The sequence below is a fragment of the Aphis gossypii genome, chromosome 2, assembly GCF_020184175.1.
Source record: "Aphis gossypii isolate Hap1 chromosome 2, ASM2018417v2, whole genome shotgun sequence".
NCBI lineage: Eukaryota > Metazoa > Arthropoda > Insecta > Hemiptera > Aphididae > Aphis > Aphis gossypii.
In genome coordinates, this window is record NC_065531.1 from 31997670 (window position 1) to 32021545 (window position 23876).

General features: G+C 26.4%; 4 protein-coding genes across 8 annotated transcripts; 2 read left to right on the forward strand and 2 right to left on the reverse strand.

The window, feature by feature from the left end:
* Window positions 1–110: 110 nt before the first annotated feature.
* Window positions 111–4735, forward strand: LOC114119829 (zinc transporter ZIP3-like). The gene is made up of 4 exons (XM_027981544.2): window positions 111–548; window positions 606–1224; window positions 3689–3913; window positions 3980–4735. Exons 1-4 carry the CDS (start codon window positions 414–416, stop codon window positions 4051–4053), a joined length of 1053 nt encoding a protein of 350 aa, XP_027837345.1. The 5' UTR covers window positions 111–413; the 3' UTR covers window positions 4054–4735.
* Window positions 4736–6874: 2139 nt separating this feature from the next.
* LOC114119828 (uncharacterized) lies at window positions 6875–8654 on the reverse strand. Its single transcript, XM_027981542.2, has 3 exons — window positions 8130–8654; window positions 7302–7500; window positions 6875–7201 (listed from the first exon to the last, which is right to left on the reverse strand). The coding sequence occupies exons 1-3, from the start codon at window positions 8550–8552 to the stop codon at window positions 6969–6971; spliced, it is 855 nt and encodes a 284-aa protein (XP_027837343.2). The 5' UTR covers window positions 8553–8654; the 3' UTR covers window positions 6875–6968.
* A 41-nt stretch (window positions 8655–8695) lies between these two features.
* On the forward strand, window positions 8696–11108 carry LOC114119826 (trafficking protein particle complex subunit 13). 2 transcript variants are annotated; one of them, XM_027981540.2, is made up of 10 exons: window positions 8696–8766; window positions 8833–9059; window positions 9130–9298; window positions 9363–9572; window positions 9636–9744; window positions 9842–9938; window positions 10002–10228; window positions 10392–10492; window positions 10718–10871; window positions 10934–11108. In XM_027981540.2, exons 2-10 carry the CDS (start codon window positions 9008–9010, stop codon window positions 11027–11029), a joined length of 1215 nt encoding a protein of 404 aa, XP_027837341.1. In that variant the 5' UTR covers window positions 8696–8766; window positions 8833–9007; the 3' UTR covers window positions 11030–11108. The 2 variants fall into 2 exon arrangements, with proteins under 2 accessions (XP_027837341.1, XP_027837342.1); XM_027981541.2 differs by having other exon boundaries at window positions 8702–8766; window positions 8917–9059.
* Window positions 11109–11585: 477 nt separating this feature from the next.
* Window positions 11586–23861, reverse strand: LOC114119814 (kinesin-like protein KIF21A). 4 transcript variants are annotated; one of them, XM_050202315.1, is made up of 21 exons: window positions 23387–23861; window positions 22594–22816; window positions 22262–22516; window positions 21982–22200; window positions 20507–21004; window positions 19956–20427; window positions 19612–19851; window positions 18952–19501; window positions 18692–18896; window positions 18466–18621; window positions 17551–17717; window positions 16995–17135; window positions 16782–16919; window positions 16447–16600; window positions 16282–16387; window positions 16038–16215; window positions 14098–14244; window positions 13747–14035; window positions 13472–13671; window positions 13230–13374; window positions 11586–11896 (listed from the first exon to the last, which is right to left on the reverse strand). In XM_050202315.1, the coding sequence occupies exons 1-20, from the start codon at window positions 23428–23430 to the stop codon at window positions 13278–13280; spliced, it is 4479 nt and encodes a 1492-aa protein (XP_050058272.1). In that variant the 5' UTR covers window positions 23431–23861; the 3' UTR covers window positions 11586–11896; window positions 13230–13277. The 4 variants fall into 4 exon arrangements, with proteins under 4 accessions (XP_050058272.1, XP_027837319.1, XP_027837318.1 ...); XM_027981518.2 differs by having other exon boundaries at window positions 13253–13374; window positions 16995–17138; XM_027981517.2 differs by having other exon boundaries at window positions 16995–17138.
* Window positions 23862–23876: the final 15 nt, after the last annotated feature.

The following is a 23876-nucleotide window of genomic DNA, read 5'->3' on the forward strand; positions in this document are numbered from 1 at the left end:
CGAAATCTTACTATCGTCTTTGGGAGTTCCGAGATAACCTCAATCATTGAAAATGCCTTTTCCAATTTTTTAGAAGCACTGAATCCCGTATCTAATATCCGTTTGTAAATTGGTTGCATACATGCACTTGTACTGCACATGTAGTTGTAGGTATACGTCCAGATAACTTTCCCGACACTTAACAGAGTCGACAGTTCTGATAAATTTATTGCCACCGTTGGTCGGCAATTCGGGTGTGTGCAATTCGTTAATTTTTTTTGTGAACAATTGATTTGAATTTAGTCTAAATGTAACGCAAAGTATTCTTTCGCGATGGTGGTGGCCGTTGGAGTTGGGCCTGTTTCCAAGTGATGTCAAAGACAAACAACGAATAGAAGAATCTTAGTTTGGTGAAAATACATTAATAGATTAACATGGATCAGTACAGTGCCAAGGCGCTGATTATTGCTTTATCGATAGTTTCAAGACTATTTTTTGGTTTCACCCCGTTACTTGTATCCAGAAAGTTATTATCCAATAAATCTACAGATTCGCTGACATCCAAGACAGTAAGTATTCTTAAAAATAACTAAATTATAGTGTATTCATTAAATTCTATGTTTCAGCTGGAGTATCTAGTTTCATTATGCTTAAGTTTGGGTGGAGGTGTGTTGCTAGCTACCTGTTTTGCTCATTTGATACCAGAAGTGAGGGAGAGCCTCATCGGGCATTTGCCAGAACACTATCAACATTACCCACTTACTGAATTGGTTGTTTGTATGGGTTTTTTTCTTGTCTACTTTGTTGAAGAATCTGTAAAGCATTTTGTTAAGAAACATAAAAAACGTAATAAAGCAAAAACTACACGACACTGTGATAGACTATTACAATGGACTAACAGTCAGTTAACAGCAGTAAAGTCTGCTGATGATGTTAATTCTGTTAGTGTAGATCAAGGAACAGGAACTCCAGATTGCCAAATTGAACAAAATAATAATGAAATGTCACATGTACATAACTTAAGAAGTCTATTAATTGTACTAGCATTATCATTTCATTCAGTTATGGAAGGACTAGCTATTGGCTTGGAAGAAAATATGGAAAATATGGGTTTCCTGTTTTTAGCGGTTTCTATTCATGAATGTACTATATTATTTTGTATTGGCATAAAATTAGTGACTTCGTGTTCGTCTTTGACAAATATCACATTAAATATTGTTGTTCTTACCCTGGTATCGCCTTTTGGTAAGTTGAACATTTTTTTATTTATAATTGATTTTGATCTCATTTATATTATTAAATGTAATTAAACCATAAAAACAAATTCTTTTAATTTACAAAATGTAACAGTTATAACTGGCAAATCTAAATAACTAACTCCTTTCAAAAAATATAAACATATTAAATAAAATATTAATTTGAATTGAATAATGTAATTAATTACAGATTTGTCAATTATTTCTATTATGTTGTTAATATAAATAATATAACTTTATTTAATAGATATAGAATATAAATATATTTTTCTGTGTTCATTTATATACATAATGGTGAAGTAGTCACAAAGTAATGGAATGTATGTAGATTATATTATAATATAGAATATAGTAATTATGGCTAGTACTGTTAGTCTTTAAAAAACAGTGCCTTACATACTTGTGTAAATTGCTTTTTATGATTCTTGAAATATTGAAAAATATCAACATTCGATTAGACAATTAATCCTTTTTTATAGGCAATTTTATTTATTTTTGAGGTATTTTAAAAGTGATTTTTTGATTTTCTTAATTAATACTGCATAGTTTTACTTAACATAAACATAAACTGCTAAAATATAGTATAGGTACTAAGCAAGTGTCAGTTATATTACTTATATTAAGCTCAGAATTGTTTATAATAATAAAGTATTAGTATATAAATATATTATAGTTAACTTACATTATTAATATAATTTTATAAATAATAGTTAGATTAGTTCATACAATTTTAGATTATAAATGAAGTTACACATATTCAATTTAATTTACAGTGATTACTTACCTTCTAAATTATTTGTATATACAAATTAGAAATTGAAGCATTTGCTTAGTATTAGGAAAGTTCCTATTGTAATTTGATAAAATACATATTGATTTGATATAAATCTATTTGGTTTATATATTTAAAATACAATTATTAGAATGTTATAATCATTGAGCTTATTTTTGTTATTAATTAAAATGTTCTAACTCACAAAGAATTTAATGGTAATGGAGTAAAAATTTGATTATTTGTTCTATAAACATTCAGCTCTGTTAAATATTGTTCATTATTTTGTGAATATAAATAAAATACTAATATTAATAGGTATTGCATAATAATATTCCACAAGACTAGACATTTTTATCTAACCTATGTCTCTACAAACATAAAATAATTTTAAAAAATGTTGGAACATTTTCAATGTAAATATAGAATTATTTAAATCTGAAAAATCTCATCTTTTATGGTAATTTTTAATTTTAGTAACTTAATCTAACCATATTTTATTTTAGATTTTAGTTTTTACTTAAAGCTGTATTAAAAATTTGGAATTATTTATTTTTTTGTTATTATTGTTAAAGCCACAGTCAGTTAATTGGCCTATGGGCTTAGAATTAAAAGTGTCCAATATGGTAATATTTAAGTTGTTCATTACTCACGGCTAACAATTTATTACTTATGAGTTATTATGATTATAAACTGTTAGTTTTGTAACAGTTATATGTAGATAATTTTTTTTTGTAACTATAATTCTTAATATTATGTTATGAATTATATAATATGTTTTCCCCGTAGGGATTTCTTTCAAAAATGTATTGTAAAGAATTTTAATTACAATTGGATTATGTTAAATAAAATATGTATATTTGTGGCCATAATATTTAACTGTGTTCAACTGACAAATTGATCATTAAATTTTCTTTCTTACTTTATATTTAATTCTCTTGTCATAAGTTTTCATTACAAATTAGCATTCAAAATCTAAATACAGTAGTAGTATTTAAAAACATAATTTATTATGCACATTTATTTAGAATACCTTATTGTAATTTTTATAAAATTAAGTTAATATAAAACACCAAAGTAAAGTAATAAAATTCTTCATATTTAATCTAAATATAAAATATATGTTATTTTTAATGTAGATGACCAAATTATGAAAACAAAATGTTCTGTGCAATGTTAAAATAGTTTTTTAATTCCGATATCTGTATATTATGCATAATTTACATTTATTGCAATTTCATTTTTGCTAAGTAATAACAATTGCATCATAAATTAAATTTGTATTCATTATGGAAGGCGAATTAAATAACTTTCTAAAAATATGTTTTAATAATATTTTATGTAATTTACTTTATATGACCTTGTGGCTTGTAAGCAGTATTTATTATGTATTCACAATTCTTGATTTCTTATCAGGGTTTAATTTTAAATTTCTTTACCAATATATAAGATAGAATTTTATTAGGTTGTAATGACCATTATATTATATTGTATATTATGTATACTAAATATCACAAGCTTAAAAAAATTTATAAAATTATATTTTAACATAAGTAATAATTTTACAAATATTAAGCATTTAATTTTAAAAAATTCTGTACATACTTATTATTTTAACATTTTATTTCAAACATATTTATAAATTAATTATATTTTTTAATTACTTTTAATATCTTTTTAGGAATATTATTGGGATTGTTATTAACATTGAATACATATGAATTGGACCAGAATTATCATATAATTGGAAATGCAACTTTACAAGGCTTAGCTGCTGGTACAATCCTGTATGTAACATTTTTTGAAGTTCTAGATCGAGAAAGAAAAAAGGACACAGCGCCTGGTTTGCTCAAGTTACTGTTAACTATGATTGGGTTTTTCTTTATGGTTATGTTAGAAATTTTTGGTAAATAAAAGACAAATTTATACTATGAATTTAACAAGTATATTAAAATGAGTTTTGGTATTACAGGTGGACACACCCATAAAGAATTTGATCATTCGAGCCATGAACATAACAACTGCTCCACAATTCATAGACCTTAACATGTATTTATACTGATCATTTCAGATGTATTTGTTACCAGATGTCCAGATATTAAAGTAATAATAATCCTGTACTCCTTAAACATACACAATTTGCTTGTGTAATTTTATAAAAGCCCAAAAAAATACTTCTGAAATGAATTTTACTGAATTACTCGCCTGGCATTAAGATTAAATTAAGTTGTAACAAGAATCATTTTTAACGATCTTCCATTATATTAATTTTATGAGTAAATAATAATTTTAATATATAAAATAATATTCCATCATGGATTATTATTTTTATTTTGACGAAATGTGAAATTCATACAATTTATTATACATGATATGTATTTGACTTGAAATTAGTCTTAACTTTGTTTTAGTGTTCCTGATAATTAACTGAAACAACTATGAATTTAGTTTGTAATATTTTTTAGTTAGCTTAGTTTCAATATTTTTATATTATTTTGGGTCATGTTACAATTGTATACTTTAAAACTAATTATTTATTTACATTGTAAAAATTATTTATATATAAAAAAAAAAAAAAAAAAAAAATACTTTTGTCAATTGAAACTTAACAAAACTGATTCTTAAATGGACTCATAATATTTTGTTATAGCTCTAATACATGGAACAAACATTAATACTTATTTGTTCAGTATTTTTTGTTTGAAAAATAAATGTTGTAAATCATAAATCTGTTAAACTTTACTTGTAACATTTTGTTATCAGAATCAAGGAAATTTTATGGTAGATACCATATCAATAAATTTTTTTTTTAATTAATGTTTTATTAATTATTTTCTTGTAATTCCTTTAAGATATTTTAGTTTCAAAGTAATAAGTAATAACATTATTTTTCTAACTTATGTATTAAGTATTAAAAAATATATATATAATTTTTATTTTTTCAGTCTAACACAGTTGTCTTAAAAGTATTTTTGAATTTAATAAAATTCAAGTGCATAAAAATATTAATTTAAACTATATAGAGTCTTGAAATAATTTATTTGTTTAATAAAAATAAATTATGGAATAACTTGATAAGTTTATAATAGTGCCTAAAGCCTAAACACATAAAAAGTGTTATTCAAAAATTCTTAATATCAAATTTATAGTAAATTACTGAACATGAAAGCAAAGTTATTCAAAGCTGACTAACAGAAGTAATATAAAATATTAAACAGGGGCGGCTCGTCAGGAAAGACTTTGACACTGTGTCTCCCCTTTTAAAAAAAAAACTAGTTACTTGTAAATAATAATTAATAAAAATAAAAATGGATAAGAATATTTTTATTTGAATTGAAAATATATAATATAATTTATAACGTTTTCTTTGTTTATTATTATAAATTGAAAGCCACTAAGTCTAAAACCTATAAATAGTTATTTTAATAGAAACGCTATATTAGTTTATTCGACGATGGTGACGGTCGTCGTTACAGTGCAACTGCCGCCCAACTCTTTCAATCATAATATGTAAAATGGTACGACCAGTTTGATGGAAAGCTGGAAGGGGCCAGGGAGAATAAGGTGCATATTATAGACGCTATTGAAACTGGGTTCACGACAATAATTTTGTTGCCGTATCACGTGCTGTTCTTAGTCGTCTTCATAATTGAATGTATTTTTATTGTTAAATAATTATAACACATTTACCACAGCATACTATCTTCTATCTAATATTTATTATATTTGTCATTATTTTAAAAATGCAAAAAGACCAAATAATAGACTTTTTATTAACTAGTGGTTAACTAAATATGTAATACTGTAATATAATTAGTTTTTTTTGTTTGTTGTTGTAAGGAGCTTATGTTAAATAAATTTAAGTCTCCCCAAAATATTAACTCACGAGCCGCTACTGATATTAACTTGTTACCCGATAGCATAATTGTGTAATTATGAATTTAAAGATTAATTTTAATAATTTTTAATAACCATCAAAATTAGTTAATATGCCCATGAGCGAAACTTTTATGATATTAATTTAATGATTTACAATAATAAAAATTTCTTTATTTGTTACTCAAATATACACAATAAATTGACTAAACATTTATTGCTACAACACTCCTTCTAAGTTATGTCTGTGTTGGGAAAATTAAGTTCTAAATATAATTGTTATTTATAGTAAAATTATACAACACAAAATATACATTTTAATATAATCTTATGATTGAAATGACAAATACTAATAATTTGAAGATTAAAATCACTTGAAATAAATGTAAAGTAAATAAATCCAATCATATTTCTTAGTAATTACTAATTAGTGTTTTATTAACTTTGTAACTTGGTATACGCCATGCATGAGATTGTTTTATAGTTAAAATAAATTTTGGAATAATAGTTTTAAATATAATAGCTAAGCAATCACAAAGGTTAATTGAATAGATCTAGTTATTTAACTTATAATTTTATAAACAACTGTTTTGATCAAGTTGAATAAAATCGAATTTTAAACCCTACAAAACACAATTATAACTGTCATATCACAATACTTATTTTATGTAAAATTGTATAACTTATTAAAACTTGTTACTTACACAACAGTAAGATGTTTAATGGTTAAAATGTACAATGTTTTAACAACAGATGTACTTATTCAATTTTATTATGAAAATGCAAAAACTAATATTCATTGCATTTTAAAATTTTAAAACAATTACAAAGAAATATGAAGAAATTGGAATTATATTGGCCTAAAGTTTAAGTAAAAATGTCACTAATGTTATTTTTTTAAAAAAAAAAATCAATTCTATTCTGAATTCAAATAATTAATAAATCATATACCTACATGGTATTGGATAATATAATAAGTGAGATAACAACATGTTAATAAATATTATTTAATTATTAAAAATTATATAGTATGAAATCTAAATTACATTAACATATTTAGTTACAAGAAAATTGTATAATACCATTTACAGAATTGTTTTATCGTGTTCTTCAGCTTTTAAATGATTGATCGCATTTATAGTCCATGCATCCTTGACTCCTTCTGTATATTCTCTAATGAATCTATAGTTCAACACAAATATATTACTCTTTAATTCTTTTTGTATGTCTACAATTTCTTCAGATCTTTTTTTGATCTCTTCTAAGTTATGAATTGCGTGATAGCACATTGTTATTTCAACAAAACGCCGGTCTTTAACTAGAAAATAAAAAATTTTTAATATACAAAAATGTCAGTAAAATATGCTTTTATTTTAATAGCACATATCAATCAATTCAATTGAAATAGCCACACTCACGCTTTGTGTCATTAATAATATCTAACTGTACTGGTAAAAATAAATACATGTCATCGTTATCAAATGCCATGTCTTTTATTTCATTGTCACTGAGATCTGATACGATCGATTTCACCTGTTCCAGCACATCATTGGTGACCAGTCCCTGTAGTGTGGAGAAGTCACGTTTAGAAATGCAATTAGAAACTACTTCAACAGCCTGCAAAAGCAACAAAGTGGTAAATAGAAGCTTGTATGCTTCATTTCATAAATTTAAGTTGTACAGATTTTAATAACCAGTTAATGTAAGCAATGTTAAGCATTCCTGTTCATTTATTAAACTTACATAGTAAGTACCTACTATAAGTATAATTTAGTTAATACAATTTGAATAGTTCACTTTAAATTTGATAATGAATATGTCTTGATTGTGTACCTCATTAAATTTATTTTGTGCCTGTTACTATTACTCATATTTCTTAAGAATTTAAATTGTTAGATAGAAAAAAAAATTACAAGGCCTATGCTTCATTCAAATAAATAATAAATTGGTATATTAACTACCTACTCAGAAATACTTGTCCATTAAAATTTCACGTTCTAATGAATCTTATGTTTAACTATACAATGAACTACTTTAAACATGATTTTTCAACATTCAAGATAAAATAAATTGATCTCAATAGTTATAACAAAGATTTGTTATTTCTGTTGGTTCTTTTAGTTTATACCTACTTATTTAAAAATACTAGATGTACACTATAATTGTGTTTGAGCATTTGGGATTGCTCGTTTAAAATAGAGTAAAAAAATTAATGTAACTACAAAAATCTGTAATGATAAACATACCTTTCGAGAGTTTTTGGCAAACTCTCCGAGACTGAAGTCTTTATCTAGTTGTGGTTTGATTATTAGATATGAATATAGCAGAGCTTTGATGGACTTAAAAACGTTGGGCCAAATGATTGGTGGAAATTCCGGTACTTCCGGGAAAGGCCTGTAATTCTTGCTGCAATAATGCCGGTGGTTGTCGATTGATGTAATGCAACTGATGCTGTTGGGTGTCGGACGCAGAAACGATGACTGTTGCAGTTGTGTTTTATTCGGTTGAACTCCGTTGCTATTTGTGTTGTGGCTAAAATATTTGACACCGAAAGAACTATTGCTCAGCATACTAATCGCGTCAACATTCAGCGATCTACCCAGGTCATGAAAGGGTAAACCGGACAAAAACTTTTTACATACAATTGTTGAATACATCGTTAAACTCATATAATTGCTTGTGTGAGTATTTAATTTAGAAAAATTTTAAAGTTAATGAAATAAAACATTAGGAAGTAGGAACTACAAGTGAAATCACATACACATATTATTATTGTTAAACACTGATAAGCGATAACGAAAAATGTTATCAATGTTATGATCATAGTAAGTTTCGTTTTCACAGATTTCTAGAACAGAATATTTAGTATAGATATATTCTGTGGTAAGTTTTCCTAAAATCTGGATAAAACTTTATAATTATAATAATATGGAGATTATTTTATATTAGGGAATTTCTGTGTGGATATTAAAAACAATTAAATGATTATTTTTGTTTTTCCAAACCATATTTTGTAATCGTTGTCTTTTGCAGTCGAAACTCGAAAGTTTTCATACCATTTTTACGTAACAGTATTTACCTTATTTAGTTCTTCTATAGAAATAACAGTACCTAATATTTAAGTATGGCTTCTATAGAAGTAAAGGAAGTGATCGAGCATCCTATAAAATTGAGAGGTATATCTAACAGAAGAAAACATTTTTGAATGGTTACATGAACAACGTTTGTTTTGTATTTTATTTTTAGTAATGCGCCTCGGTAAGCCTGTTATGTTTAACTCAAAAGTAGTCACTTGTGATTCAAAAGATTTACCCGGAACTGTGTTCAATACACAATTAAAAAAAGATGTAACTGCATTAGCTGATGCAGAAACGTTGGCAGCTGGTTCATTTCTAATGGTTCCTAATGTCCTAGAGTAAGTAAATTTTGAAAAGTTTAATAATCAATCAATTTATAGATGTGTATTGATGTTTTTTTAGAAATTTGTATCTTGGTGAAACATTTCTGTGTTATATTTATTTGAAGAATGAAAGTTCCCAAACAGTCTATGATATTATTTTAAAAGCAGAAATAGATACTGCAACATCACATATACCAATTTTGGGGCCAAAAGCTTTTCCTAAGTTGGACCCATATGCTTCGATTGATGTTATTGTAAAACATGAAGTAAAAGAACATGGTAGTGTCAAGTAAGAATTGTGCTTAAGTGAATTTGAAATGTCATTGGTGTAAAATAATGTATGTTTTCTTAGTAAATTGATTTGTCAAGTGGAATATGATAGGAAACATTCTTTTGAAACAATATTCAGCTATAGAGTTCCAAAACCTTTAGATCTAAAAACAAAATTCTACAATACTGTAGTAAGCTTTTTAGAAATTGTTATACTTCAATAAATAATAAATATATAAACTACAAAAGTATACACAACTTTAATTTATATTGTTATTTTAATTTTAGACTGATGAAGTTTACTTAGAAGTTCAAGTCCAAAATATTATGTCGACTCCAATCTCATTAGAAAAATTCATCTTAGAATCATCAGTTGGATATAATGGTAGTTATAAAATTATTATTTTTGATAATGAATAATTATTTACATTTTTTTTTTTAATTTTAGTTATTTCAATGAATCATTTACTTGAAAGTTCTGATAATAAATCTATTTTTGGTGATATGGACATACTGGATGTGAAAGAAACACGCCAATATATGTATAGATTGAGTTTAGATCAAACTGCTGAAAAAAATCCCACAAGAACAAATAATCTTGGAAAATTAGATATTTTATGGAGGTCTAATATGGGCACTAAAGGTCAAATACAATCTAGTCCATTAGTTAGACAAGTAATTTCTTGATTATTTAAGTTTTATTAAATGTTGATAGTTAAATTGGGTATACATCTATCTATTTTATGAGAAATAACAATTTTTGATTACATTACTGTTGATGTACTGTTATAGTACTATTTAAAAAATTTAATTAGACCTTATTAAAATATATTGTTAGATTCCAGAGTTAGATGACATAACATTTTCCATAACATATTTGCCTGATATGGTGTTTTGTGAAGAACAATTTGACTTCACTTGCTCAATAAAAAATAACAGGTAATTTTTAAACAAATATTATTTCAAAAAACAGATTTAATACAATGTGAACAATTTATGAAATACAATGATGTTAAAAAAAAAGAAAATAAATAAATTCAATGAATAATTTGTCATTTTAAAGGCAGATTACAATGTAGTTTATTGTTGGATAATTTTGAAATTTTTATAGACCATAAATATTAGTATTTATATTAAATTAATGATTTACACATTTTACTTCAGAAACCGTGACATGCAGCTTGTTGTTGAAGTCAGTGATGAAGAAGATAGTAATCTTGCTTGGACTATGATATCTGGCATACAATTAAGACTTTTACCACCATACGCAACAATTAAAACTGTATTCTCGATGGTAGCATTAAATCATGGCTTACAAGTATGTTTTTACTTATAAATGAAATTGAAAAATATTTTTTAATGTTCTTTATTTTTTTTTAGGTCATATCAGGTATTAAACTAAAGGAATTAATACTGAACCGTACATATTCATACAATAACTTTGGCCATGTATTTGTTACTCAAAATGTTAGTTAATCTTTATTCTTTAATAATAGTTTCTGTGATATTTTTTTTTTAAATATAAAATAATTTAAAAAAATATTGACCTTAATCATTTAACAGTTAATACTTATTATTGTTATTATTTTATTCACTTAAGTAATAACTAATAATTAATAAGTATCTTTAAATATTATACACATTTTAAAATAATCAAATTTTTTATTTGAAATTAAACGTGTAATACAATATTTTATTTATTTATAATATGTAAATATATTTATACTATGCTAAACATTGCTGTTTTGATCAGATCTATTTTCAAATAAATATTAAAAATAATACATTTTGTTTTGATTTTTAAAATGGATTAATTAACATATATATTCTATAAAAAAATCAAGTATTTAATGTATTTATTGCGCATCAAATTATTAAATAAAAAAAATTGTAAGTAATAATCAGTACCAAATACCATAAAAATAATACTAAATGGTTATTTGAAAAATATTGAGCGTTTTTTTTTTCCTAAAAATAAGCATGCAATTAGTCGTTTTCTTTTTGTGTTCAAAATAATAAAAATAATTCCCTACCCATAATAAATAATATTTTGTTACGAAATATGCATATCTTTGGAACCAATTCGTAAGGAACACTGAAATACACAGTTCAGTAAAAAGATACTCAAACTAAGTAAATATCACAGATTACAATATAGGTTTTGTTTGCTTCGGTTTATGACAAAATATAGCATGTACCGAAGATATCAGGTGGCTAATCAATACGATTATGGTCAACACAAGTATACCGATGTACTGGAGTACTGTTGCAATGCAAATGATTGTCCGTCAAGCCATTGCGTCTAAACGATACTTAACACGCCATAACTTCACTGTTCCATCACTGTAAATATCAAATAATGACTAGTTACAACTTATAAGTTTAATACACACCAAATAACGAAAACACAAAACATGCGAAGCATCATGCATATAATAGATGGAATTATCAAAATAATGAATATAATTACAATATATTATAATATAGTAAATATATATAAATATATTAATTTTACTTTATTATTTATTTTAATGGACTGGTGTAACTAGTAACTACACAATTATTACTTTAAAATTATTGTTTAATCTTTTGTTATTATTAACTCAGGTTAGATCATGATATAATGTTAGATGTGTTCACAGATATATAAACATGAATGTTTATGTGTCATACAAATAATGAATAAACAACTTAAAACATAAGAATTAAGAATTTATGAGGTGGACTTGAAATGTACTATAAAAAGGTTATAATTTATATTTTATTAAGGATTAATGACTATATTTATAAAAATATTTCAATACGATAAAAAATACAAAAACAAGTCATTTTATTACTAAATATATTTTTATAAATTTAGTCATTTACCTAAAATAAGGAAAACTTAACATATACTTGTAGTTTAGTCAAGCTAACCCGATTAGTTATTACACACTTATTAATGATTAACATGAGTAGAAAACTATACTAATTATTTGTAGTGAATAGTAAAATATAAAAAGTATGCATATTCTTTTTTATAGGAAAACATAATAAATAAATAAATAAAAACAAATATCTAATTTTTGTATGGAAGAAATAACTACAATAAAAAAAAATTTTAAAAAGTAAATACGTGGAAGACAAGTGAACACAAAATTTTAGGTGGTTAGGTGTAAGGTAGGTAAAAATTACCTCAAATAACAACAATGCTTATCAGTGGTGTGATGAGCTTAAAAATATTTTTTATCAATCACCTATTTACTTAAATTCTTTTAAAAGTGATTAGTAATACATTTAAAAAATATATATATATATACATTATAATATGATATACTTTTGATTCTCCGCCACCAGTTAGACAAATAAAATATTAACAGTTGATAACAAAAATATAATGATAAATAAAAAAACATTTATAGCTAACCCTAATTAAGTTCAAAATAAAAATTCACAACTAAAACAAACATAACATTAAATAAATATTGAATAACGAAACAATAACAATAATAAAAATAATAATAATCAGATTCCATGCAAAATAAAAAATGATTTTCAGAAAGAAGCGCAAAATTAACTAATAAAATTGTTTACTCTAATAACAATTAAAATAAAAAAATAAAATATTTGAGCAAATAAAATAAGAAAATAAATAATTTAAAAAAACTAATAGTTAACTATAAAATGATGTTATAACCGCGTTTATAGATGAACCCATACATAATGTTTTCAAGAGTTAGAATATTCACATGTCCAGGTTAAACATACGTCCTGTTGACATTGTCATGGCCGTTGGAAACGAGATATTTTGAGCCACTCGCCACATCTTCACTTCTCCACGGCTGAAATCATCGCATACACACACCACATGCAAAACTGTCCCTCCACCATACCACCGCTACATATGTATACACTAATATAATGAGAATTAACACATACTGAGCTGCAGTAAAGACATGCGTTGAATTTGTGGCAATAGCATTAATTGGAGAATCGTGTGCTTTCATCTCTCCAAGAAGTGAGCAAGACGACTCTGACCACATTTTCAAAGATCCACTACGGCACACACTCAATAGTATTGGATGATCAGGAACAACAGCCAATCCACAGATCCAATCTTTATGAGCATTATTTATTGACTAAAAGTAAATAGGTTATTTATTGACAAATAATAATAATTACTAACAATGAAAAACTGAGGAAAAATTATTTACAGTTACTAATTCTTGTTTGTCCAGATCCCATTTTTTAATAGCATAATCTCTTGAACCAGAAAATAGTATTTCATTATGTATTGCAAGTGTTTGTATTCCATCATAATGGGGGGGTTCGAGATTAACCGTAGGATTATATGTTCCAACAGCCTCCTCATCAACTTCAAACATCTTAATGTAATGGTCTTTAGATCCAGTAACTATAATATCTTTGTTATCAAATCGACCTACTGCTAAACACATAACAGCAGCTGTGTGACCACTACTCAATTTTCCTCGAACTGTAAACCTTAAAATCAAAATAATTTATTACACTTAAATTCTCAAAAAAGTTTTAAAAATAAATATTACTTTCTCATATCCCAAATTTTCACTTTGTCGCCAGATGCCATATACAATGTTCGTCCATAATTATTTAGTGCAATATCATTCAATAAAATTTCTCCAACTGGAATTTGTGATGACATTACTGATCCATTGTTAACAATACCAGATGAGCTATAACAATAAATTAAAAATAAGTTAATATTACTATTTTAGTATCAAAGAAATTTTTTTCATAAGTGAAATACAATAATTAAAAGACATAGTTAAAGATCTAATATTTTTAAATCTAATTACCTATTTAGCTCAGTCAAATTTAACAAAAAATAGGCTTAAAAAAACAAAAATAAAAATACATTTAAACTTTTGGATACATCCTTAATACATATATTGTTATGAACAATTTGTGAAAAGCTTACATCATTATTATACGAGTTTCAAAGGTTATTAAAAGTCAAATGTCACAAAAACAACCTTTTCATAAATATTTCATTTTATAAAGGTTTTATGATAAAATATTTATAAAAAAATTGGTAGAAAAGAAAATGTGATTTTTTTACTAAAATCAAACGACCTTTTCGCAAATATTTTGCTTTATATGGATTGCACAATAAAAAAAATTGTATGGAAAAAGTTCTATAAAACATTTGTGTATTTCATAAATTATACTAAATATATTTCATAAATATTGTTAGCAAATTGACTGCAGAGCAACATTATATTTCCAATATCATTCCATAGTGATGTAAATTAATTTTTTTAAGTATATACATAATATAAGGATGGCAATCGATTATGTATACACTATCAATGACTCAGTGATTAATAGTTACAAAAAAAACGACTTGGACGTTATTTTCACTGCTGATTTTAACTTTTGCTCTCACATTGACTCTATCTGCTGCTAAGCTCTCAAATCACTTGGCTTCATAATGCACACCATGAAAGTGTTCAAATTGTCTATATCTCTCAAAACTGTTTATTGCTCTTTACTCCGAAGCTTACTAGAATATGCGTCTGTGCTCTGGGACCCATTTGAGGTAATTGATTCTTGCCACTTAGAGCGAATTAAAGGCGCTTTTTGTCGTTCGCAGCTTACATGCTAAAAATTGTCTATCCTCCTCATGACTATACTCCAGTGTTGCACGCACTTAACCTTACATCCTTAGCAGACAGATGCGTTAAAGCTAATCTAGGCTTTTTAGAAAAGTTAATCGATGGTTCAATAAATGCCCCTTCACTGCTTGCGGAAATTAACTTTAAAGTTCCACATCGTGCCACAAGATCTTGAGTTCCTTTTATTGTACCTTTCCATCACACCAATTACAGTAGAATCAAACCAATTAACCGTATGATGTGGTTGGGTACGAGGACCCCACCTTTCTTAGTTCACCTTAATATTGTGTTATTGATCCTGTAGTATCTTTTATTATTTTGTTATCATATATGTAATTTTATTTGTCCTAATTATTATAATTTATATTTATTGGATCTGTAATTTTGCTGTATTATTGGGCCATCACCCCTTTTATATGTTAATTATGTTATTTACTGTATTATTGTTATGTGCTGTACTAATAAGAAATTTTTATTCCGTAAATTAATTAATAAACAATAATCTATTAATGCTACTATATCATAAAATCCGAAATGTTCTCCTCTATGCCATCATTTTAAAAAATATTTAAATTTACAAATAAATGGATTAATGACAATTCATTCATTCATTTTTTTTTTTTGTATAGTGTATAAATTATAAATAATAATATACAACTACTGGCGTCTATAAAAATACTTATATAGTGCGGTTGATAACAGTCACATTAGCAGTCAATGTATTGAGATAAATATAATGTTGAATTAAATAAAATACCTACAGACTATAGTAATATTAAAAACTTAAACAAGAAAAATTTGTTCTATTAACATACTTTTATTATTTTTAGTTAATTGTTTACTAATATTACCTGAGTGTCTTAATGCATTTAGATAATCTCATATCCCAAACTCTTACATATGAAGAAGTTACACTAAATACGAGTTGAGCATATTCATCATATTTTATTGCAACCACACTATTTGGGTGACCAGCTAATGTTTGAATTTCTTTACCACTGTTAAGATCCCAAATTTTTACAGTCTTATCTAATAAAAATAAAATTAATTAAAATTGAATATTAGTAATTTGCATAAATAATTTAATATACTAACCTTTTGAAGCACTGAACAGCATGTCATCAGTAGCATAAACTGCAAGAACTGCTCTAGAATGACCTTCTGTGATATGTGTACACACCAAAGGAGTTTTCAATGAAGTCTAAAATGATAAAAATAATTCTAAGATAAATATATGATTACACTAAAATTAATACTTACTTTTCCTTGATATGGTTGTATTACACCTTTAGATCGATGTTGTTCATTAGGTTGAGTAGTACTGGAGGTGAGGCGAGAAAAAACATTTTCATCACGACTGATTGCTCGACGATAGGTAGGTGGTGAATTTGGAGGGCTTTTGTTTAGTCGATCCCTGTTAGGTTGAAAAATAAGCACCAACACCAATGAGTTAGTATAGTTAATTTAATTATGAGATTTATAAAGCGTAATAAATAATTTTAGTTAATTAATTGAATTTAAATTTTTTTTAAAAAAAAAATGGTGAAAAAATAAATTAGGATTTTAAAAAGTTAATAGTTAGTAGGAGCACTCACATTGAACCAGGTTTGCCTAGTAAATTTGTATTGGGAGAAATTATAAAAGTTCCTCGCCTAATGGGACGAGGTGATACAGATTCTTGTCTTTCAATTTGTTTTCGGCCCATTACTGGTGATGGCTTAAACTTGTCAGGTCTAAAATATATTTTTATTGCATAATGAATATAAAACCTCTAAGTTAGATATTAGAATACTAGATATACAATATACCTTAAGAAAGAAGAAGCACTTGGCACACGTACGAGAGGTACTCGTTGGTCTACATTTTTGGTGGCATAAAGAAGTTCTTGGGCTTGAGCAGGTCTGCGTCTGTGTTTACTTGCCCCAATATCATTTTTGGAATGTGTACTACTTCTGAAATCATAATTAAACAAAATAATTGTTAATTACAAAAAGTTATACAACTTAGTATAAAGGATATCTTCACAAAAAAATTGTAATAAATTGAAATATTATAGATTTGATAATAACCAATAAATTGCATATTTTTTCTTAAGTTAACTTAAAACAATTGTGTAAGCAAAAATAATCAGTAAATACTAATAATTGAAATATAGTAATTAGTAATAAATATTAGTTATATGTTTAACAAGGCATATTAATTAAATTCTTAATACTTAAAGCAGATTAAATTAACTAATTAACTACTTAAAAAATTAAAATAAAAAAACATGGATTTTTGCTTTAAAAGTAAGAATTAGAATCTATACATTTCTAATAATAATAGCCTTAAGTCTATCAGTAATTAAGGTTAGTTTTTACTTACGCCATATCTGAAGGAGAGGTAGAACGTGATGAAGATGAAGAACTCACTACAGATCTGATATCTCTATCACTACTGGTAGTCATACTTATAGGCATTTCATTAATACGTTCTCGACTGGACAACATGTGTTCTATTAACTGTCTTTGTATTTCGTTTTCTTTTTCAAGCTGAGATTAATAAGTCAATAAAATTTAAATGAGTTTTAATTAATGTAAAAAAATACTAAAGCTATATTTAAAATATGCGTTAATTAAATCAGTATTAGATAGAATTAAATAAAAATCAAATATTAACTATGTAATTTTATTAAAGTGATATAGTCTTAATATTTTATACCTTTTTAATAAAAAAAAAAGTCAATATTATAATATATTTGAATAATTAGACCATATCTCATCTTAATATGAGAAATGTGTTATTATAATGTTACATTTTTCTATGTGATGGTACAATAATGTAACTAAAAATAAAATAAAATATATTATATTATTATCCATTAACTATTGTTATAATTTTACCAGGATTTCAAATGGATCATATTAAGCAGCTTGCACTGTATTAAGAATTAAAAATAAAATATATTAATAAATGTAGTTAAGTTTCTGTACCAACTATATTCAATAATTATTGTTAATCAATTTATTTTTAACTTTATAAGCAATGATTGTAACAATATGGATAGTAATACCCATCACAACAGACTGAGGGTCATTTTTACAATGTCCTATTAAGTGTCAGTTAAGACTAACCGGTAGAATTCTATCGGTTGACTGATGATAGATTCTTCCGGTTAGTGTTATCAGGCACTAACCAAACATAAAAACGGCCCTTAATCTGATATTTAAATTAAAAATTTTATTCAATCACAATACTTTAAAAAAAACTAAATTAATAAGTAAATTAAACAATCATTACTTGTTGCATTTTAGTTTCTAACTCTTTCAAATTCATATCTCTCTGAGCTGCAAGACAAGAATTATGTAAAGACATTTGAAAAAGTTTATCCAACACATAAATAGCATCTGGTAGATTATTAACATGGCCATTTAACTCCAAACTTTCAGTAACAGTCTGTAACACATAATATTTATTTAATATACTGATTAAAAATAACCATAAAAGAATAAAATAAACTAAAAACCTTAGAATCTTCAATTTGCAATATATTCTCTTGAAGTTCCTTTATACTTTCATCAACATAATCTAAATTAGCTCTGATTGCTTCAATTTCATCTTCAAAATCACGATGTAAATTACTATCACGAGGTTGTTGAACATGAGCTTCAGCTAATTTTTTTAGTTTAAAATCTAAATCTGAGTGTAGTTTTTTACGCTCTTGCAATAATCTAAAATTAAAATGTTATTTTTATACAAAATTAAAATGATAAATAAATAATTTACCTTTCCATATTTTTTTCTAAAGAATATAATGTCTGTTTATTAAGTGTTAAAGCAGATATATTCTTTTCTAAATTAAGCCATGTTTGTTTGGAACTCTTGCGATTAGCTTGAGAGCCCACAGCACCTGTCCGGTTATTATTTATAACTCTTGCTGCACGACGAAGTGCAGTTACTTCTTCTTGTTTTCTTTTTAATACTGCATCACGAACACGAGATTTTGATTCAAGATTTCTCATTCTAATTTCTGCTCTTCTAGACTCTTTTCTCAGTTGAGCTATTTCTTTAGCTTTTTTCATTTCTGCCTCATGATGTCTGGTAGTTTCTTCTTTTATTTTATTCATTAATTTTACTTTGGTGCGTTTCATATCATTTACTTCATATTTAAGTGTTCGTACTTGATTTTCATACTGAGATTGATCTCTTAGAAGTTTTGCATGTTCTTTTTTAGCAGATTGTAATGATTTTAATTCTTTCTGCATAGTACCAAGTCTACGTTCATAATCGTCCTTTACTTTTTTTACTTTTTCAGATGGATTATTATTATTATTACCTAAATGTAAAAATAAACATTCAATATGAAAAAAAAAGTAATAATAATTATATTGATTAAATTTAAATCAATAAAATTTATTTAGATAATAAGAAAAATTGTTTAATTACCAAGAGAAGAAAGGACTGTATCTCTCTCATCTTGAGTTAATTTAATTTTTGTTTGTAGCTGTTGAAGTTTGTCTTCGTAATGTTGTCGTAAGTTGGCTAATCTACGCTGAGATAACTCTAACTCTTCAATAAGCTTTTGCTTTAAATTAATTTCAGAAGTTAAATTTGCTAATTCTTGACTGTATTGGCTGTCTACACTTGCTCTCTCATTTTCATCATCAGATGAATTATCTTCACTATCTGAAAAATAAAAAATAAATATTAGAAATAATATTTAAATCTGTAACACAATGAAACTATCAATTTATCACTGGTTTTTTTTTTTTAGTTAATAATAATAATACCGTCAGAAATTGAAGGTTCACTTTCTGTTTCATGAGACTTAACAGACATTAATCGTTGTAGCGTTTGTTTTTCATTTTCTAATTCTTGTTTTGCTTTTGCAATTAATTCTTTTGAACTGTACTCCTCATTAGGAAAATTCACATGAGTTTTTATTGCTGAAGAAGTATTCTTACGTAATTGACCACACATATGTTCTGATTCAAGTAATTTTGCTCGTAATTCTTCTATTTCTTTTAAATAACCTTGTATAACATCAGTCATATTAGATTCTATACCAGCATCTGTGTTTAACCAGACTCCAGTTGCTTTTTCAGCTAACAATTGTGTATTTTTAGAAGTTAGAACATCAATAGTTTCTTGCATGGCTTTAATACGAGTTCTCATATTAGCTAATTCAGTCTGTAACATGGTATTCTCAAGATATGTATCATTTACACATTCTTCGCCATTTTCATTTACAGTTCTTTTACCCTAAATAATTTTACATAAAATTAATAATTGTAGAAGTGAAATTTACAGTAGAAACTAGAATTGTGTCATTATAAATTACCTGCTTGTATTCCATAATATCTAGTTGCAGTTGTTGTATTTCTTGTCGTAAAAGTTGAATTGTTCTTGATGATTTGTCTTGGTTAATTACCACCTTGTTTTGAATATTACGTGCCCGATTGGCATATTTTAAGGTATTCAGTGTTTCCATAAAATCTCTGTCACTTGGCGAAACACATGCAATCATCACGGTACGACTATTACCTCCCAAAGAGTCTTGAAGTAGTCTTGTTAGTTTTGAGTCTCTGTAAGGTACATGTAGAGCTTTTCTAGACCTATCTCCTAGTGCTGATATAACATTTCCTAACGCTAATAAACCACAGTTAATTGATATCCCTTCTTTGGCTCTGTCTCCTGTAGCACCAGTCCGTTTCAACCTTTCCGAACCAGCCAAGTCAACAAAATGAAATTTGGCAGTAAGAGTTTCAAATTCACCAGGATTTTGATTACCAGTAGAGTTTGTACCACAATCTTCTAAAGTAGATTCAGTACCTTCATCCTAAAATCAATTTAAATTTAATTGTTTTGAATAAAATCTTAGATGTCCTATACTGGGTAATTTTTTTATTGAACAACACTCATTATTTCAAAATCTATTATCTGTTTTTGAAAATATTTTGTTTTTATAATTTACAGTTGAATTAAAATATTTTTTGTAGTATTTCGATACATAAAAATTTTAATTAGGATGAATAGTTTATGAGTTTTAAGTATTTTAAGTTTAGATGAATGGAGTAGTAGACCAATTGTTTGGGGTATTCTTGTACCATTTCACTCTGTTCATCCATCTAAATTTATAAAATATTAGTAATAAAAAAATGTTGTTTTATTTCAATTAGAAATTCCACACTCCTGTTGTTTTGAAAAAAGAAATAGATTTACATATGATCTAATATATTGATTTAAGTTTTACTCTAATAATAATATTGAAAACATTTAAATTTATAGAGAAGTATTCAAAGTATCTCCGCTGGGAGGTTTCTTCACTCTGAGTTTCATGTGTACTATATTATATTCATCAAATAAGCATATTGTTCAATTTATATAACAAATTTCAGAATTATATAAAAAAAAATAAAAATTTTGAAATCTATTTTACATCTTGATAGCGAACAGTGTAAGCTTTACCATCCGCTGTGTGTGTCAGAAAATGTCAAAAATCAAAATTATTTTATGGTGAAATGATGTAAATAATAGATATGTTATTTTTCTTAAAAAGAAAAAATCTAACTTGAAATTTAAAAGAAAAAACACGGTTTTTTTTAAAAAAATAATGGAAATAAAATATAATTTTTACTTGGCAGATTCAAAATATATTTCATAACAAAATCAAATTTGTTTTCAACATTTTAACTAGAACATTCAAATACATATAGATCTATTTTACTCCAAGTGATAAATTTCCTAAATAGATTTTAAAATAATGAATGTTGTTCAATAATGATAATCACTCTGTACATAAAACAACAAATATACCTCTTGTTTAACAAATCGTTTTTGTTGAATGTTAATAGTAAAGACTGCATGACTTCTTGATGATTGTGAATTCATAGCGGTTGCTGCAGTTGTACGTGATAAAGCTCCTTGACGTAAATTAGATAATGCTTCAGAGGCTGAATTTATAGGTTTCCACGATACACCAGTTACATATATATTATGTTGCATATCTTCATGAATACGAATACCACTTTTATTCTAAATAAAATTTAAAAGTGTAAAAATAGTTATTATAATTGATTAATTACAATTAATATACTTTAGCTATAGAATAATCATTGGCGGTGTCAAATAAATCAATTATTTCTTCATTATATAATTCTAAAAATTGTGCAGTAACAGTAAAATGAGGAGAAGGATCTCCAATATCCAATGATTGTTGTTTTATTGATTGTATTCCATCAAATAGTTGATGTATAGCTCGTGGAATGATGCCTATGGCGGACGGGTCTGTATCATCAATATTCTCCAAGTCAAAACCTGTGCCCATTGTATATGTTTTTCCAGATCCAGTCTAAATAATATAAAAATTTGTTTTAAATATTTCAAATATTTCAATGTATGCACTATGCAGGTTAATTATTTATTTACCTGGCCATATGCAAGGACTGTTGCATTATACCCTTGTAAAGCACCAGCAACAAGGCTAGATGCACAGTTTTCATAAACAGTTTGTTGGTTTTCATGTGTATCAAACACAAAATCATAGGTAAATGATTTATCTGAACCTAAAGTCACTTGTGGTTCACCGGGGGTTACATTAGTACAAATACGACAGCCATCAATTACTTCACGTGCAATTTGTGGACGTATTCTATAAAATATTATCTAATCAGTACATAAGAATATAGGATGTGAAAAATGTGTCATAAAGAGAAAGTTCAAACAAAGTGAGTATAATAAAAACTATACAATGTATATAGTGTCTATACACATACTCAATGTAAGCTAATTAAATGAAAACTATTGTTATTTGTTCTAATTTTAACAAAATAATGACCTCTGTTGATGAAAAACAAAATATAAACAAAACAGAAATTAACTATCCAGCTATCACCATATATGGAAAAACCACTTGTTCCCCCACATGAAAAATTCATTTTTTTGCCACTCCTTGTCATTCATAGAGATGGGCATTGTCGGCTTATGTCATAAATTATGAAGGCCATGTGACCCATTACGGATTTATTATATACCATATTAATAGATATTATAGAAATCATGGATAGTGATCGAAGGCCAATGTAAAGTTAACACCTGCAATACTTTAGATATCACATTACCTTTACCCAATACAACAATTACACATAGATAGGTACAGCAGGACTAATGCACATACCTAAGAATCATTGAAAGTAATATGTTTATAAAATTTATTCCTCACCTGACGGCTACTTTCACAGACAACTCATCCTCTGAAAACGACATTATGACCGAATAAAAATAAAAATAAACCACGCACTGGAACGTCAATAACGAGGAAAATAATAATAGTTAAAACAATGATGTAGAAGGCACATTCGGCTGATCATCAGGAAACAAACTACAGTAATATTAAATACACAATGTACGTTCGAAGTTGGACAGCAACAATTGATTCCGGTCCATTATTGCAACGCATGAAGTCATTTTGAGTATTGAGTAATAAAAATAATTAGTTACTGGTCAGTGGTGACGACAACATGTCGTGGTGATAAAAATAAAAAAAAAAAGCTCGTTAACTGGACGACAAGACAGGTACCTACAACAATAGTATAGCCATGATACTATGATAGTAATATTAAATATATAAATAATAAAATAAAAGTGTTCCGCGGACGATCGCAAGGTACGGTGCGCGCCTATCAGACGACTGCGGCTGCGGCGCTGTCGAT